General features: G+C 43.2%; 1 protein-coding gene across 2 annotated transcripts in view; it reads left to right on the top strand.

Annotated features, from left to right (window-relative positions):
* plcb1 (phospholipase C beta 1) overlaps nucleotides 1-25645 on the top strand; it is an 867193-nt gene that overhangs the window by 819440 nt on the left and 22108 nt on the right. Inside the window, exon 33 of one of the 2 annotated variants that reach the window (XM_043696585.2) lies at nucleotides 11031-11116. The exons of the other annotated variant lie outside the window; for it this stretch is intronic. Coding sequence (XP_043552520.1) covers nucleotides 11031-11084 — 54 coding nt within the window. The 3' untranslated portion in view covers nucleotides 11085-11116. The remainder of the gene's footprint in view (nucleotides 1-11030; nucleotides 11117-25645) is intronic. 2 annotated transcript variants of the gene reach the window in all.

Genomic DNA, 25645 nt, shown 5'->3' on the forward strand with positions numbered 1-25645 from the left:
TATTCACTTCCTTAGTCTCACACCTCAGTTTCACAGCCATTCCCGACTAGATGTGCTCAAACACATTTAATATCCACCACTTGTTTTGTTTAACCTTAACAATTACATTAATAAGCCTTAACAATGTGATTGACCAGACATTAAGAGATTGAATTTATCCCACTTTGATGATTAGCTGAGGAAGTCGATGATTCATGGCTGTCATTTCATCTGTTCTTATTCTGGCCATCAGCAGCCATTGGACGACAAAATACTGAATCACCAATGTCATTGTGGCTGACACTTGTCTTGGACACAAACACAATATCAGTGACGGTGAATCACTTCCCATTTTATATCCCATGGGTTTCAGTAGAATCCGTTGCTTACTCACCATTATCTATTATGCACCACAGCCCATGAACAATTCCATGACAAATGTTACATCACAACAGTTATAGAATGAGACCATTCTATACCAGTTCTTTCTATGCAGTCCCGCTCCCTGATATTTCCCCAGGTAGGTCAGTCAATGAGGCATAAAATTAGGCAACCCACCCATCCATCCTCACCCCCACCCACCACTGAAACTTTATTAATCGCTGGAAAGACATCTGCTAGCCATGCGCCAACTGAAACCGTTACATTGCCAATCAATGGGATTTAAGGGCCTTAGCCCACTGCCACTGGGATTTCACCAAGAGCAGAATAGTCCCACATTAAGTGTCCAGCCTGGCAGCTTTCACTGGGCATGTATGTGCCATTCCTGATGAAGGGCTTTTCCCTGAAACATTGATTTTCCTGCTCCTCGGATGCTGCCTGAACTGCTGTGCTTTTCCAGCACCACTCTAATCTAGAACCATGTATGTGTAGGGCAAAAGTGAGGGCATGCCCATCAGAATTTACCCCCTTAAGGTCTTCCATCTCTTATATTTCCTCTCCCTCACCACCAAAACCCCAACCCACTGATGTATAACTCCAGCTTCTTGGCATCCCATTGTTGGAATGGCCACCATCCCTGGTGACGCTATTGGGACCTGAAAGCAGGCAGTTAGAAAATTGGTCAGTATTTCCAGGGGTGAGTCCACTTCCCCAGGTGGAGACCTAAAGCCCCCAGCTGAGCAATGCCGGCAGGCTCGGGCAGCAGGGTGCACCCTGGCTACTACCTCAGGTCAACAGAAACCCAGATGCTTTGCGCAATCCAAACCATGTCCCAATGTCCTCCTCCTACACAGATGGTGTTCATATTGCCAAGTCTGCTTCCCTTTATCATTTTGCAGGTTATTAAACCGCAATGGCAGTCACTGAGCTAACTGAAATACAGAGAAGTAACCCTACCTCTTGAGTGTTCATAGCAATGGGTACAGTTACACAGCAATGGCTGGCACAGTGGCTCAGTGGTTAGCACTTCTGCCTCACAGCGCCAGGGTCCCAGGTTCAATTCTAGCCTTGGGCGACTGTCTGCGTGGAGTTTGCATGTTCTCCCTGTGTCTGCATGGATTTCCTCTGGGTGCTCTGGTTTCCTCCCTCAGTCACAATGATGTGCAGGTCTGGTGAGTTGCCCATAGTGTTAGGTGTCTTAGTCAGAGGGAAGTGGGTCTGGGTGGGTTATTTTGCAGAGGGTCAGTGTGGACTAATTGGGCTGAAGGGCCTGTTTCCGCACTGTAGGTTATCTAATCTTGCCTAAACATTTGGGGCAGCACGGTGGCTCAGTGGTTAGCACTGCTGCCTCACAGCTTGAGGGTTCCAAGTTAGATTACAGCCTCAGGCGACTGTCTGGGTGGAGTTTGCACATTCTACCCGTGTCTGCGTGGGTTTCCTCCGGGTGGTGCAGTTTCCTCCCACAGTCCAATTTGTGCAGGTCAGGTGAATTTGTCCTGTTAAATTGCCCATAGTGTTGGGTACATTAGTCAGAAGGAAATGGGTCTGGGTGGGTTACTCTTCAGAGAATCGGTGTGGACTGGTTGGGCCAAAAGGCCAGTTTCCACACTGTAGGGAATCAAATCTAATCTAAACTGGCTATAGTCCTGCCTCGTATGGTTGCACTATAAATGTTTGAACATGACCAAGTCCAATTGCGCTTCTGAATGTGCTATACATGCACCTGTTGTTTCCCAGATACCATCCCAGCCTTTAACCCAGCTAACTTTGATGGGAGGTAAACCATTTTTGAAATACAATTGCAATTTTCATATTATTAATTGCAGCTATTGAACATTACTAAAACAAGCTGTGCACCCATGTCAGCGGTACCCTTCGCCCAGCTTCTAATTGCGATGAGTTACAAATTCTAATCAGTATATCAGGGCAATTTGAAATACACAATAAAGACAAAGCTGTAAAACCTCAAAGTCCAGTCATTAAAGATGCAGACGATGGCATTTTCCCTTTGATCCTGTTTCTTGAGTGAAATGTTATTATTACATGAGGGATGAAAAAGAAATTGTTGAGTGTTCTTCAGGACATCAGAAGTTGAAGCTCATGTTTGTTCTGTACAGATTTGGAGCTCGACAATTTTTCACCCATTCCATCATCTCTCAGGTTCTAGATCACAATTCACAATTCTAATCACGTCACTTTCAGAAGAATGCAGAGGTCTTTAAAAAGGAATGGAAACATTACTATATAATTCCTAATCAAAAATAACGCACCCATGAGGGCATTTTGTTCATTACCATGACATTACAATGCACGCATATTAAATATTATTAAACTTAAGGGAGTTGATCTAATGTCTTTAGCACTGGCATTAATTGAGTTTTCACTGGTGAAATATAAATGTAGTATTGCAATGTTAAGCAACACAATGTTAGTGTTATCAAATAAATTAAATGATAGGGCAATTCACAATAGGGCCTCAAAATTCTTCAGGTCATAAAGCTGACTGTTATACAGTCAATATCGTCAACTTCATTCGCAAATCTCAGCATGTGCAAAGTGAGAATTAACATCTCAGGATCTCTTCATGCTCCCCACAAACATTTTAATCACTTGTCTACAGAGGGATAAGTGGAGAATCACACAAGACGATGAAAGATGTAACTAGATCTCTTGTTTTCCTGGTGCTATATTGGAAGGTGGCCACTGTCATTTTTTCAGGTGCCAACAAGTCCTAGTTTCTCCGATTAACCAACCACTGATGGCCTGTGACTGGAATAATTCTCAGCACCAAAATTTCTCCCTCGTTATTTTCCTGATCAACCTCTTCAGAAATGTATTGACACACCTCTGGAGCAGGTGGGACTTGAACCCTGGTGTCCTAGCCCGGATGTAGGGACACTACCACTGCACTACAAAAACCCCAAACTTCCCCTCTAGATATTTTCTAATCAACTTGTCCAGACATGCTATTTGCATACCTCTGGAGCTTGTCGGACTTGAACACAGGCCTCCTGGCTCAGAGGAATGGACAATACCACTTTGATACAATGGCCCTGGACACTTGCTCTCCACGCTGAATCTAAGGACCTTCTAATTGTTAGTGGCAAAGGATAGACCATGATGGTGTCTTAACAAGAGGAAACACTTGTGTGACATATGGGGTGTGGTTTATTGCATTGTAACAATAGATATATTTAACATTCACTGGTTAAGAATAATTGCAATGATATGGAGTCAGGTGTGTCGCATTGGTCTCCGTTGGGACTTTATGCTGCACACACACTCCTTCTCTACCCAAAGACTGTGTGACACCACCCATTTGGGTGGAGATCAATACAGCTCAACATTTATTCTTTCAGAACTATTGCTTTGCAATATAGCGTGTGGAATATTGGAATTAATGAGATTTGGGAATGTTGCACTTTAGATTTTTGTGTTGTGATAAGTACACAGAATCTCAGATGTTTTACAGGATAGGAGAAGGCCACTCAGTGTCAATACTGGCTCTCAGAATGAGCTTCATGATTTGTTACCGTTCTCCCACCATTTCCCTGTAATCCTGCACAATGTATCAATTTCCATTTCAAAATGATAATGAGTGAATGATGCCTGGAACTTCCCCCACTATGACGTACACATTACAGCAGCTGGTTTGCCACTGCCAGATCGAGGGAAACGAGCGGAAGGCAGTAAATTCTGACTGTGCCAATGACTCCCACATCAAAATGTTGTTCTGTATTTTCACACTTGCCTTATTGCTTTGCATAAACCAAAAATGTGGTAATTTTATGATAGGGTTCAGAAATGATTTACCAGGATATTGCAAGGGTTGGACGATTTGAGCTATAGGGAGAGGTCGAATAGGCTGGCACTGTTTTCCCTGGAGCATCGGAGGCTGAGGGGTGATCTTATAGAGGTTTATAAAATCATAAGGGGCATGGATAGGGTAAATAGACAAGGTCTTTTCCCTGTGGTAGGGGAGTCCAGAACTAGAGAGCATAGATTTAGGGTGAGAGGGGAAAGATATAATAGGGACCTACGGGGCAAGTTTATCACACAGAGGATGGTGCACATCTAGAATGAGCTGCCAGAGGATGTGGTGGAGGCTGGTACAATTACAGCATTTAAAAGGCATTTGGATGGGTATATGAATAGGAAGGGTTTAGAGGAATATGGGTTGGGTGCTGGCAGGTGGGACTAGATTGGGTTGGGATATCTGGTCAGCATGGTCGAGTTGGACCGAAGGGTCTGTTTCCATGCTGTACATCTCTATGACTCTAAGACAAAGATAAATCTCTATCATTTACACTATCTCCCTTGGTTAAGTTACTCTTCGAGCTGTCTATATGGTAGGTTGTTCTGTCCTTCGAATGTGACCAGCCTGAGTTGAGATAGCACCTGCAGCATGACCCACAAAGCCCAACTGCTGGATTGAGGTTGTGTGACCGCCTACCCCGCCCACCCCCCGGCCCAACCAACTTGTTATGCAATAAAACCAACTTGGAGCTGAGAAACAATCGATCTTCAAGGTTTGTGCTGGCACAGAAACTTGGATCTTACCACCATGGTACAGTCCCACCATGGTTTATCGTATTTCAAAGCGCTGGAATATTGTGCTGAATGAACTGCCGTCACATTAGTGGGCATGCCTGCACCCTTGGTCTTCCCTAAGGCAAAGTCCTGGGTGTGAAAATAATATAGGGAAGTGGAAAATGGGCCCTTCAAGCTTATGTATATATCCCATATCTTCTTATCATTTGCCCTGGAGAGAGTTCATGGACACTGATAATTTGCTTGTTTCTGGAGCCTTTATTCTTCCCTCACTTTTAACCCTCCCCTCACATTCTTTGGATACAAGAATGGGGGACCATAATCACTGTTGTGTTGAACAGTTTCATATTGGTTCAGCAAAATCTTTTGGCTTTTGTACTGTGTGTCTGTATGGGAAACTCAGGTTCCAATATGGTACACTTTCCAACCAAATCTTTGTCAAACAATTGCACACAACTTGGCTGTTCCTATTATGCAATCAAGTCCATTTATTTGATCAGACCCACTACCGTGGGGCAGCGCGGTGTCTCAGTGGTTAGCACTGCTGCCTCACAGCGCCAAGGACCCAGGTTCGACTTCAGCCTTGGGTGACTGCCTGTGTGGAGTTTGCACATTCTCCCCGTGTCTGTGTGGGTTTCCTCCGGGTGCGCCGGTTTCCTCCCACAGTCCAAAGATGTGCAGGTCAGGTGAATTGGCCGTGTAAATTGCCCATAGTGTTAGGTGCATTAGTTAGGGGGAATGGGTCTGGGTGGGTTACTCTTCGGAGGGTTGGTGTGGACTTGTTGGGCTGAAGGGCCTGTTTCCACACTGTAGGGGAATCTAATATAAAAAAACCCTCTGATGAACAATACCCCAACAGCGACATCAAAACTCTTGAACCTCACTAGCACCACGAGCAATCATCCCAAGCACAATGAGAACACCTTGAACTAACAATTGTATATTCCATTGGCACCCAACTTCACTTACACATTTAGCGATAGCAAAACCTCCCATTAAATTTGCACCCAAACCATAACCCTAATTCACCTGAGATAATGTACTATTCTTATTCAAACAAACATAAGAAATAGGAGTCGAAGTAAGGCCATTTGGCTCATCGAGTCCACTCCGCAATGTATTCGTTAACTGGGAAAATAATTTACATTTAAATATTTTCTCATTGGATTTGAAACAAGTAACACTTACACATATCCAGAGTGGAGCACATATAATAGAAAGAAAGATACCGCAGTTGCTGAAAATCTGAAATAACAATAGAATTTCTTTTGACTCAGACCAGGCAGCAACAGCGGACAGAGAAGCAGTTAATGCTTCATGTTTGATGAAGGGTTTCTGAGTTTTGTTCCACTCATGTGCTGTCAGACACGCTGAGCATTTCCAGAATGGCAGAACAATGCCATTCGACCCATTGAGTCTGCACCACCATTCGATCACGGCTAATATGTTTCTCAATCCCATTCTCCTGCCTTCTTCCCATATCCCTTAAGAATCAAGAATCTATCTCTCTCCATTTTAAGTGCACATAATGGCTTGGCTTCCACAGCCCTCTGCAGCAATAAATTCCAAAGATTCACCACCCTCTGGCTGAAGAAGTTCCTACTCATCTCAGTTTTAAAGCGTCATCCCCTCGTGCTGAGGCTGTCCCAACATTCCCCATCTCTAATGGAGCAAAGTAACCCCTTCCTGCCAGTTCTCCGAGCAGTGATTAGACTTTGTGTGAGCCTCTCATTTTCGTTTAGCAGGAACCCCAGCAAGAACTGCCTGGGAACTGGCACATCGTGAAACGTGAACTTAAATAAAAAGTGCAAGGAAAACGTAAACGTCTTACTCAGGAAAAATCAAAGTCAATAACTTGATCTTTTAAGAGGTTGAGTAATGAATAAATGTGCAGAACAGAAGGGCCAACTAACTAAACTTTTTAAAATTGCCATTTCTAAGGAGGACAGCAAGAGAGGGAGACAGACTATACCCTAAGTTCTTGTCATTCCCAGAAGGGGGAAGGGCTTATCGGAACAGGGGCAAAATAAAGAGTTACTAATCTTGTATTCACCCCTGACCATGCATACTCTGACCAAACCTTGATGAAATTCATAAGACAGTCAGGGCTCTGAGACAGATTGCCCTTTTAAGTGTGGGTTTTTCCATCCACTCCCTACACATGTGTGGATAGCTTTTTGTGGAGGGAAAGAGTATGGGCTTGTCAGTATGTGTCAGGCTCATTTCCAGTTTCAGAATTAGATTCAGAATTAAGCTCCTTCTCTTATTCCTTTCCAACTCCCTCTCTCTATTCCCTCACATGAAAGCAAAGGTTACCATAGTACCAGAGGACCCTAAGTTTGCTTTCTCATTAGAGAGAGAGAGAGAGAGAGAGAAATCTGGTGGTGAGTTTAACATAACAGTCGCCACTGCTCAGGCGAGATTTTACCGTGTCGATGGTGCAGGAATGCTGTTGATGTCACTCTACATTGCTAACCAGCCCAACTAAGCAAACAGACCTCCATCACACCTTTCTTAATCTCACTCTGTCTCTCGCTCCCACTCTAACACTGACCTCTCTCCATCTCTATCAGGGGAATGTTGGCATCGCTTATGATGTCAATTAAAGGACATCGTACAATAATCACAGTGGCTATAGACCAACGGATTGTGCCTGTGGTGACTATGTTCACAAATAATGGTCTTTGATTGAAGAGAATGGTTTGTTCATGCCTGCTCTGTGTGGATCCCTCGTTATTTTGAGGATTTTGATCAGTTCATAGAATCCCTACATTGTGGGAGCAGGCCATTCAGCCCATCAAGTCCACGCTGACCATCCAAAGAGCATCCCAACCAGATAACCCCACTCCCCACCCCATTATATTCCAGTAACCCTGCATTTCCCATGGCTGACCCACCTCGCCTGCACATACAATTTAGCATGGCCAATCCATCCTAACCCGCACATCCTGGACACAAGGGAACCATTTAGCATGGCCAATCCATCTAACTTGCACATCCTTGGAGTGGGGGAGGAAACCCACAAAGTCCTTTATTGGTCAGAGTATTGAGTACAGGAGTTGGGAGGTCATGCTGCGACTGTACAGGACATTGGTTAGGCCACTGTTGGAATATTGTGTGCAATTCTGGTCTCCTTCCTATCGGAAAGATGTTGTGAAACTTGAAAGGGTTCAGAAAAGATTTACAAGGTTATTGCCAGGGTTGGAGGATCTGAGCTACTGGGAGAGGCTGAACAGGCTGGGGCTGGAGTGTTGGAAGCTGAGGGGTGCCCTTATAGAGGTTTACAAAATTATGAGGGGCATGGATAGGATAAATAGGCAGTCTTTTCCCTGGGGTCAGGGAGTCCAGAACTAGAGGGCATAGGTTTAGGTTGAGAGGGGAAAGATATAAAAGAAACCTAAGGGGCAACTTTTTCACACAGAGGGTGGTATGTGTATGGAATGAGCTGCCAGAGGATGTGGTGGAGGCTGGTACAGTTGCAACATTTAAAAGGCATTTGGATGGGCATATGAATCAGAAGGGTTTGGAGGGATATGGGCCGGGTGCTGGCAGGTGGGACTAGATTGGGTTGGGACATCTGCTCGGCATGGACGAGTTGGACCGAAGGGTCTGTTTCCATGCTCTATGACTCTATGACACAGCAGAATGTGCAAACTCCACACACGCAATCACTCAAGGCTGGAATTGAACCTGGGTCCCTGGCACAGTAAGCAGTGCTAACCACTGAACCACTATACTGCCCCCAGTTCACCTCTTCTCTTTAAAGAGTATAACTTCAACCTCTCCGATCTATCGACATAACTGAGCTCCTTCATCTCAGTCGATGGAGTATTTCATCTTTTGTGTTCATGGATTTATTTGTGGGCATAAAATATGGCTGTTTTTAACTGTAATGCCTTTTAACCTCAAGAAACAATGGATTAAGAACTAAAGCCCATTAATTAATCATAGAATCTGAAATAGATTGACTTGAACTAATCTCCAAGTCCATGCATTTCCCAGTTGGTCGGAGCTTTGATGCATTCTGGACAAGCCTGTATATGAAACCATCCAGTTTGAAAAAGGTGCTTTAAGGAGGGGATTACAGGATCAAAGGAACACGTGACGTTATTCAGGAAATTAAAAACCAATGAGTACTTTTCAGAACAAATGCATAATTATATAAATGAGACAAAAAATAACCAATTATCCAGTCTGAGTTACAATAGGCAAGAGCTTAAGTGAACACATTGATGTAGTCAGTATTTTCCAGGAGGGTCGGGTACCTGAGAAGGAAGATTGAAAAGTTTGACAAAAGAACAAAAGGGGCATAAAAGTAAAAGCATTTTTACACAGAACATGTGGGTTTATGTGTGTGCGTTTACGTGTGTGTGTGTGCGTGTGCATGTAGCCTGTTAGAACAGGGATAATGTTTGCTCATGGAATCCTGCAATGTGGAGAAGCTGTTCTGCAGCAACTCTCAATGTTCGGGCAGTTAGAGTCATACAGCACAGAAACAGACCCTTCTGTCCAACCCGTCCATGCTGACCATAATCCCCAAACTAAACTAGTCCCACCTGCCTGCTCCTGGCCCATATCCCTCCAAAAATTCCTTATATATGTCTTTTAAACGTTGTAACTGTAACCCCCCTCCACTATCTCCTCTGGCAGTTCATTCCACACACGAACCACTCTGTGTAAAAACACTTCTCCCTCACGTCTTTTTTAAATCTTTCTCCTCTCACCTTAAAAATATGCTCCCTAGTCTTGAAATCCCCCACCCTAGGGAAAATGCTACTGCCATTCACCTTATCTATAGCCCACATGATTTATATACTTCTATAAGGGCACCCCTTAATATCCTATGTTCCAGTGAAAAATGTTCCAGCCTGTCTTTATAACTCAAATCCTCCATTCCTGGCAACATTCAAGTAAATCTCTCACTCTTACAACTTAACCTAGACATAACAGAAAACTTGATACTTGCTCCACACCTTCCATGGTCATTGAGTCCTGGGATGGGACTTGACCCCACAGTTTCAGGACCCTAAGTGGAGGTCACTACCCACTGCACCACAAGACCTCTCCTCATGTTCGGTGGTTAGGATCTGGCGTGCACTGCTTAAGTGTGTGGTGGAGAGAGATTTAAATCGAAGCAACTAAAAAGAAATTTCTCTGGGATGTAGAGAAAGGGTACAGGAATACAACAGGTAGAGTTATCATGGCAGCAGGCTGAATGGCCTACTCCCCTACCGTAGCCATTTTGATACATTTGTTTTTACTAACAGAATTGAAAACGTCTTAAAGCTCATTTTCTGTCAACAAAGCAGCACTTTGTTTTGTGACAGGGATTGAAGTATCACAGTGGGGCAGCACAGTGGTTAGCCCTGCTGTCTCACAGCACCAGGGACCTGGATTTGATTCCAGCCTATGTGTGGAGTTTGCATGCTCTCTTCGTGGGTCTGCTCATGTTTCCTTCCACAGTGCAAGTTAGGTGGATTAGCCGTGGGAAATGCAGAGTTACAGATTGAGTCTGGGTGGGATGATCTTTGGAAGGGCAGTGTGGATTCAATGGGCCAAATGGGATTCTATGATACTGCTGAGGCTTCTGTTGTAAATTCATAACAAAAAGCAATTGTTGTAATTTCAGTGACATGGCTACACCAACAGATGGCACCCAAGTAATTCTGAATCACATTTATCGACCTTTTACGGCCTTTCTCTTTAGGGATCGAAGCATTGACTTAAATTTCGCAGTCATTAAGGTTAAAAAGCAACACATTCCCAACTGTGTTTGAATTTCAAATGCACTTGCACGTGCTGTAAATTTTTAATGGGCTCTGAGCTTCATCTGAGGCAGTGAGACAGCTGTAGTGTAACGTACAGAGCAAAATGAAGCAAGGTCTGGTTAGCTATTTGAAATGATTATCTTGGGTAATCCAGTCTAAAGTTGTTAAAACTTTGTGACACATTTCAGGGATGCATTTGAAATCATTGTTTCATAGTTCTATATTATGCAACGCTATTTAGCATGACTGTGTGGCTTTTCGAGAAAAGATGATTAATATTGTGTGTTTTCAGTGAATTTCTATGATGTTACTATTGTAAATATTATTTTCATTCTCCCCATTTTGCTGCAGTATTTTCAAGACATTGAGGCAGAATACTCTGAAAAAAATGTTGCACTTGAGTAATCCCCCCCAGAGCCCACTGTGTTACTTTCCCTGTAAGTACAGACTAAGACAAAGAATCATTATGCACACAATTCAATCATTTTTTTTATTTGAAAAGAAATTATTGGTTCAACAGATTGTCTTCTAAATTATTATGCCTGATCTCTGTAGCACTCGAGAGAATAACATGGTGTTGCGATACTGTATCCCAAATTTGTTTGTATGATCCAACGTGAAAAATTAATGATTTGTCTTTGCCAGTACCAATAGCCTGAAGGGGACATTTCAGAAAACAGGAAGCCCAGTAGAGTCTGCTTAGCAACAGAAAATAGTAATAATTCAGGGTTGGCTAAGTTGCAGTGTTGCAAAGGGGCGTGATCTAGTTGAGCCACCAATGAGAGTGATTGAGTTGCCTTAGTAACTCGCTTGTCCCCTGATATTGTTAGGGCTAGTTCAATTACAGGCTGCGGTTGCTTGTTTTACTAGAAGCTTGTTTCAATATATCAGTTTAAGAGTACACATTATAGCTGGGTCTCAGATAGGAAGCTGAATCACACTGTCAATGCATGCAAGTTGGGGGACGTTTGCGAGTGTTAGAATTGTGGAAGGGGAGGCTTTGGTGTAGAAATCATTTATTCAGGAACTGGAGGCAAAGCTTTATTTTCTTAATGAACGTGTTATAAATTAGTTAATGATTAGCTGGGGACTTAACACTGCGCAATTCTGAAATTGAAGTTGTGCAATAATTTGGAACAGGTATGTCTTCAGTGTGAGACATTCTCTTTGTTTTGAGATTCAGGTTTACCAATAGAATGCTTTTTGTTGCCTTTACACCAGCTGAAGGTTTTTATTCACAGGCAGTATATTTTGCTGGAATCTAATGCTGCATGCCCATTGATTTACAGTCCTGTGGTAAAGAGTGCACTCTATTGTAATATGAAGGATATGTGTATGTATTCCAGGCTTTTAATGGTCATTTTTTCCCTTCAAGTCTTTCTATAGCCGGTACAAAGCCCTAATGGGACATTTAGGCATTATTATTCTCTTGGCTTTTAAAATAATAGTTTTGCCTGTGGCTGACACAACCTGGAACATATTCAGGAAGGTACAATTGTTCATGCCAACAAATAGTATTGTGCAGAAATGCTACTGTTGTAGTCAAGGGAGGTGGTGGTATGAATAATAAACAGGAGCAATATAGGTTGAAAGGTATTACTTTACGCAAAGGATCACCAGAGAGGGATTTAAGGTGCAGAGGGTTAGATAGATTCCTGAAACCAGCCATACAGTATTCAACAGCAATGCAGAGAACAAGTAAAATAATGGAACTGTCTGGCTAAAGTAGTAGTGTGTTAATCTGCAGAAGTGAGATCATTTGTACAGAGCACTGTTATGATTCCACATATATAATTACAACCATCATATTAGGAGAAAGTCATATTGAGAAAAAGGTAAAAAGTAACAGAGTTGATACCCTCAGTGAGGCATTCAAGCTCTGATGGGAGAATAAGCTGAGAATGTTTGTATTGGATAATCGGATTGAAATAAATTGTAAAGAGTGTAAACTGTGGCACTGAAATTCCATGGAGTTTGTAATAGTCTCCTGGCACAACTATAACAGAATTCTGTTGGGTTTTTAAATCTGAAGTTATAATGGGAGCCCTCAGGAACATTGAGCTGAATATGTTCAGTATTCTCATGAATTTGACTACAGAGTGCATTATGTCCTAGTTAGATTTAGGTTCAATGTCACGTGTATTCAAGTTGTGGGTACAACAATACAGTGAAAAGTGTATAATGTCACCACACACAGTGCCATCTTAGATACAGAAATAGAGAAATAAAGAAATAAGCTTTGGAGAGGGTCCAGAAAATGTTTACTGGGATGTTGCCTGGTATGGGGGACTTTAGCTTGGGAGAAACTGGGTTTGTTTTCACTGGAACGCAGGAGGTTGAGGGGGCGACCTGGTAGAAGTTTATAAGATTGTGAATGGCATGGATAGAATGGAAAGTATGAGGCTTTTTCCCAGGGTGGAGGGGTCAATTTCGAGGGGACACAGGTTCAAGATGCAGAGGGTGTGGGGAAGTTTAAAAGAGATGCGCGAGACAAGTTTTTCACACAAAGAGTGGTGAATGCCCAGAACGTGCTGCCAGAGAGTTGTGGAAGCAGACACTATACAGCATTCAGGTAGCACCAGGACAAATACATGAGTATGAAGGGAGTAAAGGGACATGGATCCTGTAAATGAAGACAGTTCTAGGGCAAAATATTTCAGCACAGGCTTGGAGGGCCGAAATCCTGTGCTGTATTGTTCTCTGTTCCAGCAATACATGGCTTAGAAAGGGTGGACGCTGGGAAGTTGTTTCTGTTAGGCAGGGATACTAGGACCCGTGGGCACAGCCTTAAAATTAGAGGGGGTTAATTTAGAACCGAAATGAGGAAACATTTCTTCATCCAGAAATTGGTGGACCTTGGAATTCATTGCCAGGGAGCACAGTGGAGGCCGGGTTAAATGTCTTCAAGGCAGAGACTGATAATTCCTTGCAAGATCAAGAATTTAAGGGCTACGGGGAGAGTGCGGGTAAGTGGCGTTGAAATGCCCTTCAGCCATGATTGAATGGCAGAGTGGACTCGATGGGCCGAATGGCCTTACTTCCACTCCTATGTCTTATGGTCTTATAATACGGTTTACTTGGTATAAAAATGGAAAAATAAAGGAATAAAGTTGAGAGGTTTTAGATGGGAGGATCCAAATATATTGATGAGACACAGAGAGCAGTGGGAAGACAGTGCTTTGTGACTATTTCAACAGGTGCCCAAAAGAGCTGATTAATTGCTGATGAATAATTTGACATCAGGTTATTGGCACTGTGGAATAGAATGCTGGAACCTGCTGGAGTCTAACCCATCCAGCTCCAAGGGAGGCTGCAGGTGTCTTTCCGAGTCCTAGGCCCAAAATTTTGCACAATGGGACAAATGGCTTCCTTTGGTACTGTAACTCTTCTGTGATCTTGTGATTGACAGTGGAAGTGTAGTCGGGTGTCTGAAACACAGTTTTAAGCTCATAAAAAAGGAGCTGGAGTCGGCCATTCAAACCATCAAGCCCCACCACTCAGTAGGATCATGATTGAATGGATGGTGACCTTAATCCACTTTCCAAACCCCTCCCACCAACAACTTGGCCTTGACTTTCTTGTGAATCAAAACACGTTTAACTCAGTGTTGAATATGTTTATGACGCAGACTCCAGTGCAGAGTGTGGAAGAGAATTCCCCAGGCTAGTGACCGTCAGGCAAAGGAAATGCTCCTCACCTCCTCCTCAAATGGAGACCCTTTATCTTTTCAGCAAAAGTCGATATTGCAGATTCTGGAGATTAGAGTCAAGATTAGAGTAGTGCTGGAAAAGCACAGCAGGTCAGGCAGCATCTGAGGAGCAGGAAAATTGACGTTTCAGGCAAAAGCCCTTCATTAGGAATGGACCTGATGCCCGAAACGTCGATTGTCCTGCTCCTCGGATGCTGCCTGACCTGCTGTGCTTTTCCAGCACTACTCTAATCTTGACCCTTTATCTTTTGCCCACCTAATTCTAGATTCCCCCATGAGAGGAAACAGGATCTACACTGCCGAGCCCCCTCAGAATCAATTATGTTTAGCCAAGCCTCCTGGGAGAACAGGGTGGCAAAATTACAAAGTAAAGAACTTTTGAAATTCATACTGTTGAATTTCCAGTGAAAGACTTAATGTATGCCCTCAGGTAACAACTATAAATGTGGAAAATAAAACTGTAACTCAGTAGACTGGAAGAAACAATCGAGTTTATTCAGTACAGTGACACACCCACTTCTGAATAGTCTCCATTCAAAAGACCGAAAGCATTAGTAGATTTACAATTGTCTATTAGGAGTCCAAACAACGCCTGTTGATCCACATTGATGCAGGCTTTTAATAAAAAAGGCTCTCTTGTGGTGCAGTGGTCGTGTCCCTCCCCCAGACTGAGAGACTCAGGTTCAAGTCCCACCTGCTCCAGAGGTGTGTAATAACATCTCTGAACAGGTTGACTAGAAAATGTGAAAGCAAGTGGGCTTTTTGTGGTGAAATGGTAGTATCCCTATCTCTGGGCCAGGAGGCCTGGGTTCAAGTGCCACCTGCTCCTGAGACGTGTAGTAACATCTCTGAACAGGTCGGTTCAGAAGAGTAGGTTAACTATAAAGAAATAAATAGCACTGACGTGTGATAAATATTTTTCTGACTGTATTTTTTGTTTTCTCCTGAATTTAGAATTGGTCAGGTGGTTGAGAGTGAAAGGATCTGTCTCCTCCGGAATAATGGTTTGATTGAGGGAGTGTAAAAGTGACAAATGGAATTCAGTCTGGGTGTGTGTGTGAGAATGCATTTGGTGAGGGCAAGGCAATTCAAGGGAGTACCCAACAAATGGGAAATTATTCAGAGAGGCAATGGAAGTGAGAGACCTTGAAGTGAATGTCTACATGTCCTTAAAGGTGAATCCCTTCCTGATGAAGGTTTTATGCCCGAAACATCAATTCTCCTGCTCCTCAGATGCTGCCTGACCTGCTGTGCTTTTCCAGCACCACAGTCTCGACTCTGAGCTCCAGCATCTGCAGTCCTCATTTTCGCCATTCTGGATTATTAGTCACTGATCATTTCACCATCAGAGAGCCTTTGGAATTCCCCTCCTTAAAAAGCAATGGATGCAGAATCTTTGAATGTTTTTTTTCCAGGGCACAGGTGGATAGATTCTCGGGGATATGCTGGAATGTAGAATTGAGGTTAAAATTGGACCAACTATGATCAGGCTTGAAGGGCCGAATGGCCTACTCATATTCTTTGTTTGTATGATCTTAAGCTCATGTAAAAAAGATTCCTTCAAGTTGCATGATGATTTTATGAACGATTTAGGCATGATTTGCCTTTCATGAATTCATTTTACCATAGAGAAATTTCCTTTATGCTTATTAAATGCTTTTGAATGGCTCCCTTCTTAACCGGTTAAAAACAATGACTGCAGATGCTGGAAACCAGATTCTGGATTAGTGGTGCTGGAAGAGCACAGCAGTTCAGGCAGCATCCGAGGAGCAGTAGAATCGACGTTTTGAGCAAAAGCCCTTCGTCAGGAATAAAGGCAGAGAGCCTGAAGGGTGGAGAGATAAGTGAGAGGAGGGTGCTTATCTCTCCACCCTTCAGGCTCTCTGCCTTTATTCCTGATGAAGGGCTTTTGCTCGAAACGTCGATTCTACTGCTCCTCGGATGCTGCCTGAACTGCTGTGCTCTTCCAGCACCACTAATCCAGAATCCCTTCTTAACTGGCCAGTCTTTCTTCATTTGAGGTGTCTCATTGTTCTCATTGTTCCCATTGTTCTCAGGATCTTGTTTCTGACCTCTTAATTAAAAGCAGAAAAGTTCTGCAGCTAGAAAAAGACATTCAAAAACGATGAACTTTTTGCTTATAGCTCTGCAATGTCAGGAGTTTTATTGCATTTCATTCATCTATGACAGACCAATCTTGCTTTTAGGTAGCTCTGATTTATTCCTTCCTGAGATGCAGGTGTCAATGGCATTTATTCTCCACCCTAATTTCCTTGGAACAGGTAGTGGTGAGCGGTCTAATAGAAATCTTCCAGTTCATCTGAGGCAGCTATATACCCATAATGCTGTTGGGTTTCCGGGATTTTGATGCAGCAGTGATGACAGAATGGAAACACATCTCCAAGTCAGGATGGTGTGTGACTGTGTGTGTTGGTGGGGAGGGATGGGGGAGCTTGCAGACCAGACAGGAAGTGGAATAGTCAAGTCTCCGAGTTGAAAAAGGCAAGGTTTCTGGAGCAAGTGAGTTGGGATGGGTGGAGACAGCCACATTATAGAGGTGGCAGTGGGGGGGGTCTCGGTAATGGAGGAGGGAAGGGGTCAGAAGCACAATTTATTAATTCTTTGAGGATCTTCGAGCCAAATAATTGATGTCCTCCTATGCCTGCTGCCCTTGTCCTTCAACACGGTGGAGGTCGTAGCTTTAGAGATTGCTGTCGAATATCACCAGGGTCTGAGCTTTCTTCTCAATATGTACTGCTGAGTTACTGCTGGCAGTACATCCTTGTTTTGTTAATTTGGTCTCGCTGTCCCCCCCCCCCCACAGAGTTTTCTTCAGTTGCAGAAGACCTGTATCTTGACCTAAAGTTAAATCTTTGGATGGTTTTTGTAAACACGCTGACTGCAGCCTGACCCGAAGAAAGGGACAATGATGCTCCATGTTCAGTACCTGGGCTTCCCTCACCCCAGCTGGGAAACTGCTCTCCTTCCAGAGAGAAACTGTTCCAGCAGAATCACTTCCCATTGCCACAACTTCACTTCTGGAGTTCCCCACTCCTGTTCATCATGTAATTGGCAATGTTTTCTGCTGAATTTCTCTGCTTTTAATTAAGACGTCAGAATCCAGACCCTGAAAACCATGTGCCTATCAATTAGGCATCACAAGTAAGGAAATTTGCGGCTGATCATTAAGGGAGCAGTTCAGAAGCATTTGATCAATGTAAATGGAACATTTCCATAGTAACACAGATTCTTAAAGTCATCAAGATCCACTTAGTTCAACCTCCATCCCTATCTTACTCATTCCATCAGCAACCTGTAACCTGTCCATCTGCATGTCCAATACACAATCCCAAATAATCCAGAATTGCCTCCAGTTAAACGTTGGAAGAATTGTCGTCGACAACCTTTGGCCAAAACATCTTTCCTTATGTACTAATTCCATCCCCTTCCCTTACTATCATCTCAGGCTGAGCCAGACTGTTCTCCATTAGACTCCTGTTTGACTCGAAGCTACACTTCTGACATTTCTCGCCATGCTATCACAAAAACAATCTACTTCCACCGTCACAGTGTAACTGTCTCTATCCATCTCAATGTGGAAACTCTGCCTTTATGACCTCCAGAGTTGATTTCACTACCCTTTGATTCTGGAACTAAACTCCGGTCAAAATTCTGTTGCCTGTTCCTTAATTTTCATCGAGTCAATACTGTTGCCCTCGCTGACAAATTGGCTCCTGGCCTGGAAATGCCTCAAATGTTCAAAAAATCCCCCCCAAACACTCCTCCTATCACTTGTCATCTCAGTATCCTCAATTCTGCAAAAAAATCAGCATTCCTCCAACTATAGTGTCTTCGACACTCTCAACTTCCTTCACATCCATATTTGTTGCCATACTTTCAAGTTTTGGATGTAGGTTTGCTCACTGAGCTGGAAGGTTCATTTCCAGATGTTTCGTCACCCTACTAGGTAACATCTTCAGTGGGCCTCAGGCAAAACAATGCTGAAAATTCCTGCTTTCTATTTATATGTTTGGGTTTCTTTGGGTTGGTGATGTCATGTCCTGTGGTCATGTCATTTCCAGTGGTGAAGTCACTTCCTGTTCCTTTTCTCATGGGGTGGTAGATGGGGTCTAACTCGATGTATTTGTTGATAGAGTTCAACTGGGTCCAACCAGAACTCTATCAACAAACACATCGAGTTAGACCCCATCTACCACCGCCTGAGAAAAAGAATAGTAAGTGACTTCACCACAGGAAATAACATCACCACAGGAAATGGCATCACCAACCCAAAGAAACCCAAACATATAAATAGAAAGCAGGAATTTTCAGCATTGCTTCGCCTGAGGCCCACTGAAGATGTTACCTAGTAGGGTGACGAAAGTCTGGAAATTAACCTTACAACTCAGCGAGCAAACCTACATCCAGAACCTCAACCTGAGCTACAAATCTTCTCAAAACTCACTAATACCTTCAACTATCTAGACCATAAGCTCTGGACCTCATCCATAATGTTAACTCGACTAATACCTGAAATGTGCATGTTGTCTAAGGAAGATTCTTTTTTAGACTAGATTACTTACAGTGTGGAAACAGGCCCTTCAGCTCAACAAGTCTACACTGACCCTCCGAAAAGCTACCCACCCAGACCCATTCCCCTACATTTACCCCTTCACCTAACACTACGGGCAATTTAGCATGACCAATTCACCTAACCTGGTTTGGTTAGGCTGGGCTTATATCTGCTGCAGTTGGGAAGAATAAGTGGGGGCAAGTTGTTTGAAACATAGAAAATCCTGGACAGATCTTTCCAAGCTAAATGTGGAAAGAATATTTCCACTTGCAGGAAGATCCAGAATGAGGTTTGACTGTTTGAAACCAAGACGTCGCCCACTTAAGGCAGAGATGAGGAGAATTTTCTCACAGAGCCTCATGAGTGTTTGGAACTCTCTTCCTGTAAGGTCTACGGAAGCAGAATTTGTTTATATTGTTAATGCAGGGGTAGATGCATTCTCGATAAGCAAGGAGGTGAAAGGAGGCAGGAATGTGTTATAATCAGAGCAGCCACTATCTTACTGAGTGACAGAACAAGCTGGAGGGGCCAAGTGGCCTACTCCTGCTCCGAGTTCTCTCATTCCTCTGCTCCTTGCAAAATGGACTTTGCGGCCTAATTCTTCGACCCATAGGTTTTGTTCATTTGTCCTGTTGTCGCTTTCTCTGGCAGGGTGCCTACGTTTGCCACTGATTGCCATTTTAAAGAAGGTAATTAATGTCCTTCATCCTGAACTGTCATTTATTTCATCGGCTCCAGCAGTTCTAATTCACATTACTGACTGCTTCTTCAAAGTATGCCAGACAACTAGTTTAACTCAACATGTTAGCTAATTATTAACTGCCTGTTGACAGTGTGATTAGCTAACAAATCAACTTGTTTTAAGTGTGTCCTTAAATACTTTGAAAACAATAATAAGTTGCGCAGCGAGCAGGTAATCAGCAGCTGGTACAAATTCGCCACAGTTTAGTTTAGCATTCCTTCCAGAACTTCTAGGCCAGTAGAAGATAAAGATAAATCAGTCTCTTAGATAAGCAGTACAAAAAATGGTATTTAAATATCCATCATCAATTATTTCAAAATGAACAGTTATCCCAACAAATTGTATTGCATTCCGCAATCTTGCCTTTGTTTTATTTGTGTTTGAAATATGGGCATCACTGGCTGGGACAGCATTATTACCCATCTCTCATTCCCCTTGAGCACCTCTACAGTCCGTGATTGAATGTTAAAGCAATGTCATGGTGCATGAATTACATGCAGCCTGATAAGTCTTGCAATGTTTCTGGGCAGCCATACAGAGAACCCATAAAATATATTGCGGTGCTTAAAACAACTTGTTATGGTCCAAAGGCCAACATTAAACCCCGTTAAAATGGCCAGCCAATGTTTCTCACTCAGTTCACTCTCTGCAGCTGAATCTGAGGGTAATGAAGCCGATTTTGCAGTACTGCACTCCCAGAAGGGAGATTCACCCAGTGAAAGGGCATATCGTAAAATTACAGCAATCCTGCCTTCAATTGTGTCACCCATTGAACAGGAAATGATGGGGAGCTCACCCCCAGTGTAGTCCCAGAGGCTCGCGATTCCCATTTGTGAAGTGAGATCCCCGATGTGATTTTTGAAAGGATAAACATTACACATCCGGTTGTACACTTTCAATTAATGCAAGATTAAAAATAAGGTGTGCTTTCCAGTTATTTACTAAAGACCTGTCATTCTCAGCTCAACGCTGTCTACCTCTTTCCAGTGACGAGAGCCATGCTGCTGTACTGTGCTAAGAGCAGATGGGTCAGACATCCAGACTCAGCACACCGGCTATGCAGCAAAATTAAAATATTAATCAAAAGCTCCGTGCGCTTTACAGGGAACTAAGCAAGCAGATTGTTAGCTTTGTAAGTAGGTCGCACATTGTGTTGAGCAATCTTGCTTTGTCCTTAGCCATCTGTATCATGAATCAATGTCAGACGGATGAAAATATATCCAAGAAGGTGACCTTGAGAAGTTTGCTGGTCCAGTGAGCTTAGACCACAAGAGCTTTATCTGCTTCTGCAGGTATATTTTAAAGAGAATTCTGGGAACAAGGTATTAGTCAGGTATTGTATGATTAAATCCACTCCGTTCCTGATTTACTTAAGGCAGCAGCAGTACACTCAGAGATCCAATGTCATAAATTATATCTTAGCATACCCTGCCAAGGCAATTATGTCACCTGTGCCACCTTAAATTAGTCAGCAAGAAAAGGAAACTTGCATTGAGAAAAGATCACATCTCACAAAGCTGCATTAAAGAATTTTGTCTATGTTAATTTTGATTGCACTTGCAGAAGTCACCAAAATCCACATCGTAAGACAACATAGTGCAGCTTATAATTATAAGTGTTTCACTTATTCTTTTTGTGAATAACAATGGGTCTTTGTAAAACACAGCTTGTTACAGATGAGAAGGCAGTACTTTTAATACTTGATCTGTGGAGCTGTGAAGACAGTATTAGAGGTCAGCAGGAGGCTAAGAATCCTAAGAATATACTGCCAGGGGATTTATATGTATAAAACAAAAACATTATATATACACACACACACACATGCGCACAGCACACATATATATATATATATATATATACACATTATATATATTACATACACATATATATGTACACATATATACGTCTGTATGCATATACACGTGCACACATAGATGTTATGCAAGAGCGGGTTATGCTATTTTCCCCGCTTACTATCATATTATCTCTGCCATTATCTGACACAGAGTAAAGTTGTTTGCTAGTTCACTGCCACCAGTCCTCCTTTATCTAGAGTATGTGTGGAACTTCTCTAATGACTGGTGGACTGTAGAATCTTTATGATTTTTTATATTGTCCTGCATTGTCATCTGACTTGTGTATAAATCGACTTGCAAATGGTCTCCAGGATAGGTGGGATGGAAGCTGAACAGGTAGGTCAGGTCAAGAGAGCGGTGTCAAGTCGGAGGGTTGGATCTGGGATGAGGTGGCGGAGGGATGATTTGGAAACTGGCGAATTCAGTGTTGAGGTCATTTGGTTGTCAGCTCATGGGAGGGAAGATGAGGTGTTCCTCCTCCAGTTTGCGGGTGGCTTTGGTTTAGGCAAAGGAGGAGGACCCCAGAATGGACGTGTCATGGGGGGAGTGGTAGGGGGAATTGAAACAGATGGCGAAAGGAAGGTGGGGTTGGTTGCTGCTGTGCTTTTACCAGCGCCACACTTTATCGACTCTCAATTCTCCAGCATGTCCTAGTGATGTAGAAGGCTGGAAGGGGATGCAATAAGGTAAGGTGTTAGCTACATGAACTCTACAGCCTTTCCACCACCTCTTGAAGTTAAGATCAAGCAGCAAATACCCTGGTTGACCTTCCTATCCTTTTGCCATTTTAGACCCTTAAATGACATATTAAAGACCACATTTGGGCATCTTCCTGCCTCTGCTGGAATTAACTTGCCCAGAAGCAAGAAAAGTGTGAGTTGCCTTATCAGCTGATCAAGAGCATGAACATCTAGTAGGGGCTGCCCTCCAAGAACCACCATTCCTTTGCTTCCCACCTTCACCTCCCCACCCCCTTCTACCCATAATCCTTAGAAGGTGAAGCAGAGGTCTCTTTCTGACTCTCTGCAGCACCATGGAAATTGGTGAGGGTGGAAGCTAAGGTTTTTTCATTGGAGCAATGAAGGGTGAGAGGCAACTTGATAGAGATGTACAAGATGATAAGAGGCATAGATAGAGTGGATAGTCAGAGACATTTTTCCCAGGGTGGAAATGGCTACCATGCAGAGGCATAATTTTAAGGCGATTGGAAGAAGGTTTAGGAGAGATGTCAGAGTTCGGTTCTTTACACAGAGTGTGGAATGCACTGCTGACAATGGTAGCAAAATCAGATACATTAGGGGCATTTAAGCGACTGTTGGATAGGCACATTGATGACAGTAAAATGAAAGGTAGGTGCGTTAGTCTGATCTTAGAGTAGGACAAAAGGTCAGCACAACATCAAGGGCCGAAGGGCCTGTACTGGGCTATACTGTTCTATTTTCAACATGCTTTTCCTGGAAAATTGAGAATAATAAGTATTATTGGTAATTCAGAAAAAAGGCTCATAAATCTGTCAATCATGCGGCAGATAGTCCATTATCTCTTGTGGGAGAAAATACACCTGACCATTTGGAATGTGCTACCAGTGCTCACTTAAAGGAATAGGCAGCATAGATGTTAGTAGCCAATTTCACTTCAACAATCTAATGGGATTCTTTCTACATGGAACTAAATTAGCCACACAGGAGGTTACTGAGTAGGATAAGGGCCTATAGTGTTAGAGGTGAGGCACTAGCATGGAGAGAAGATCGGCTGCCTGGCAGAAAGCAGCGAGTGGGGATAAAAGGGTCCTTCTCAGGATGGCAGCCGGTGTCAATTGGTGTTCCACAATGCTCAGTGTTGGGACCACAACTTTTCACTTTATACATTAACAATGTAGATAAAGGATAACGATCTAGATGAAGGAACTGAGGGAATTCTGGTTAAGTTTACAGACGATACAAAGATAGGTAGAGGGGCAGGTAGCATTGAGGAGGCAAGGAGGCTACAGAAGGATTTAGACAGGTTAGGAAAGTGGACAAAGAAGTGGCAGATGGAATACAACATGAGAAATTGTGAGATCATGGATTTTGGTAGGAAGAACAGAGGGATGGACTATTTTCTATAGAGGCAGAAAGTTCAGATGTCTAAAGTGCAAAGAGACTTGGAAGTTCTAGTCCAGGATTCTTTCAAGGTAAACTTGTAGGTTGAGTCAGTAGTTAGGAAGGCAACTACAAAGACGGCATTTATTTTGAAAGAATTTGAATATATTAATGCAGGGATGTACTTCTGAGGCTCGATAAGGCTTTGGTCAGACCACATTTAGAGTATTGTGCACAGTGATAAGCCCGATACCTCAGGAAGGATGTACTGGCCCCGGAGCGGGTTCATAGGAGGTTCACGAGAATGGTCCCAGGAATGAAAAGCTTTGAGGACTCTGGGTCTATACTTGATGGAGTTTAGATGGCTGGGGGGATCTAATTGAAACATACAGAATATAGAATGGCCTGGACAGAGTAGATGTTGGGAAGATGTTTCCATTGGTAGGAGAGGCTAGGACCCGAGGGCACAGTCTTAGAGTAAAGGGAAGACTTCTTAGAACAGAGATAAGGAGAAACTTCTTCAGCCAGGGAGTGGGGAATCTATGGAATTCATTGCCACAGAAGGCTGTGGAGGCCAGGTCATTGAGTATATTTGAGACTGAGATAGATAGGTATCAAGGGGATCAATGCTTATGGGGAGAAGGTGGGAAAATGGTGTTGAGAAACTCATCAGCCATGATTGAATGGTGGAGGAGACTCAACGGGCTGAATGGCCTAATTTCTGCCCTATGTCTTGTGGTCAGATGAGGACTGTTTAGTGGATGTTAGCATAAATTTATGGCCCGCCTATTCCCAGCAGCGAACAAGGTCCGAAGGCAGTGCCGTATGGAAAGGCTATTGTTAAATTAGAGATGTTACAGGGACTAGAGGGTTTGAGTTATGAGGAGAGCTGGGAAAAGCTGGAACATTTTTCACTGGAGATAGGAAGTTGCAGTGTGTCTCATAAAGGTTTATAAAATCATGAGAGGCATAGATAAGGTGAATAGCAAATGTCTTATCCTGGGCATTGGGGAGTTCAAAACTGGAGGGCGTAATTTTAAGGTGAGAGAAGAAAGATTTAAAAAGGGACCTGAAGGGCAACCTTTTTATATGGACGGTGGTTCGTATATGGAATAAACTGCCAGAGGAAGTGGTAGATGCAGGAACGGTTACAACAGTTGAAAGAAATTTGGACAGCTACACGAATAGGAAAGATGTAGAGGGATATCGACCAAACATGGACAAATGGGACTGGTTTAGTTTGGGAAACTTGATTGGCAGGGACTGAAGGGTCTGTTTCCATACTGTATGACTCAAGGTCCATGAAACTGGAGAAATAGCTTCAAAGATCTATCACTGATCCAGACTTTCTTTCGCAATGTGAAATCACTTTTGAGCAATTTTGGACCTTGTTCGCTGCTGGGAATAGGCGGGCCATAAATTTATGCTAACATCCACTAAACAGTCCTCAGTGTGTACGGGGAATTGCAACTCTCAGAAAGACGTGATTTAGCTAGTCAATTGACAGCAGGAAGCACAAGGTGATGTCAAGGGGGGAATGTTTTGACAGCATTCGGTGAAGATTCCCAATGGATGACAGTCTTGATAAACAACTGTAGCAGTCAGCAAAGACAAGGTGGTCACCTGGGCTGCATTGTTTCATAAAATTGACAATAGGGGGACCAAAGGTGACACAGCCAGCTGGTACAAGGAAACAACAGCAGTAGGAAGGATGTGGATAACGGGAACCGGCAGGACAATCAAGAGACCAAGATGCCCGAAGACTCAGGTGAACACACAGACCAAAGGGAGCCTTTTAAAGGCATAAAAGACATTGAAGGGATTGGGTGTGGCTCCCATTTGGCCATGTCAATGTGGTAGCAGGAGGACGGGTCCGTTTTCAGGGCAGACTCCTATTAAGTATAGAACCAGCTTATCCAGGTGCCTTGCTGCAGTTTGCTGACTTCACACAGGCTTGATATTGGGCAACCCGAAGCCCAAGCCAGCCAGCACCCTTCCCCTTGTA

This window comes from Chiloscyllium plagiosum, unplaced genomic scaffold (genome assembly GCF_037043375.1).
Source record: "Chiloscyllium plagiosum isolate Xiang-an unplaced genomic scaffold, Cpla_swu_hap1 HiC_scaffold_10, whole genome shotgun sequence".
Classification (NCBI taxonomy): Eukaryota; Metazoa; Chordata; class Chondrichthyes; order Orectolobiformes; family Hemiscylliidae; genus Chiloscyllium; species Chiloscyllium plagiosum.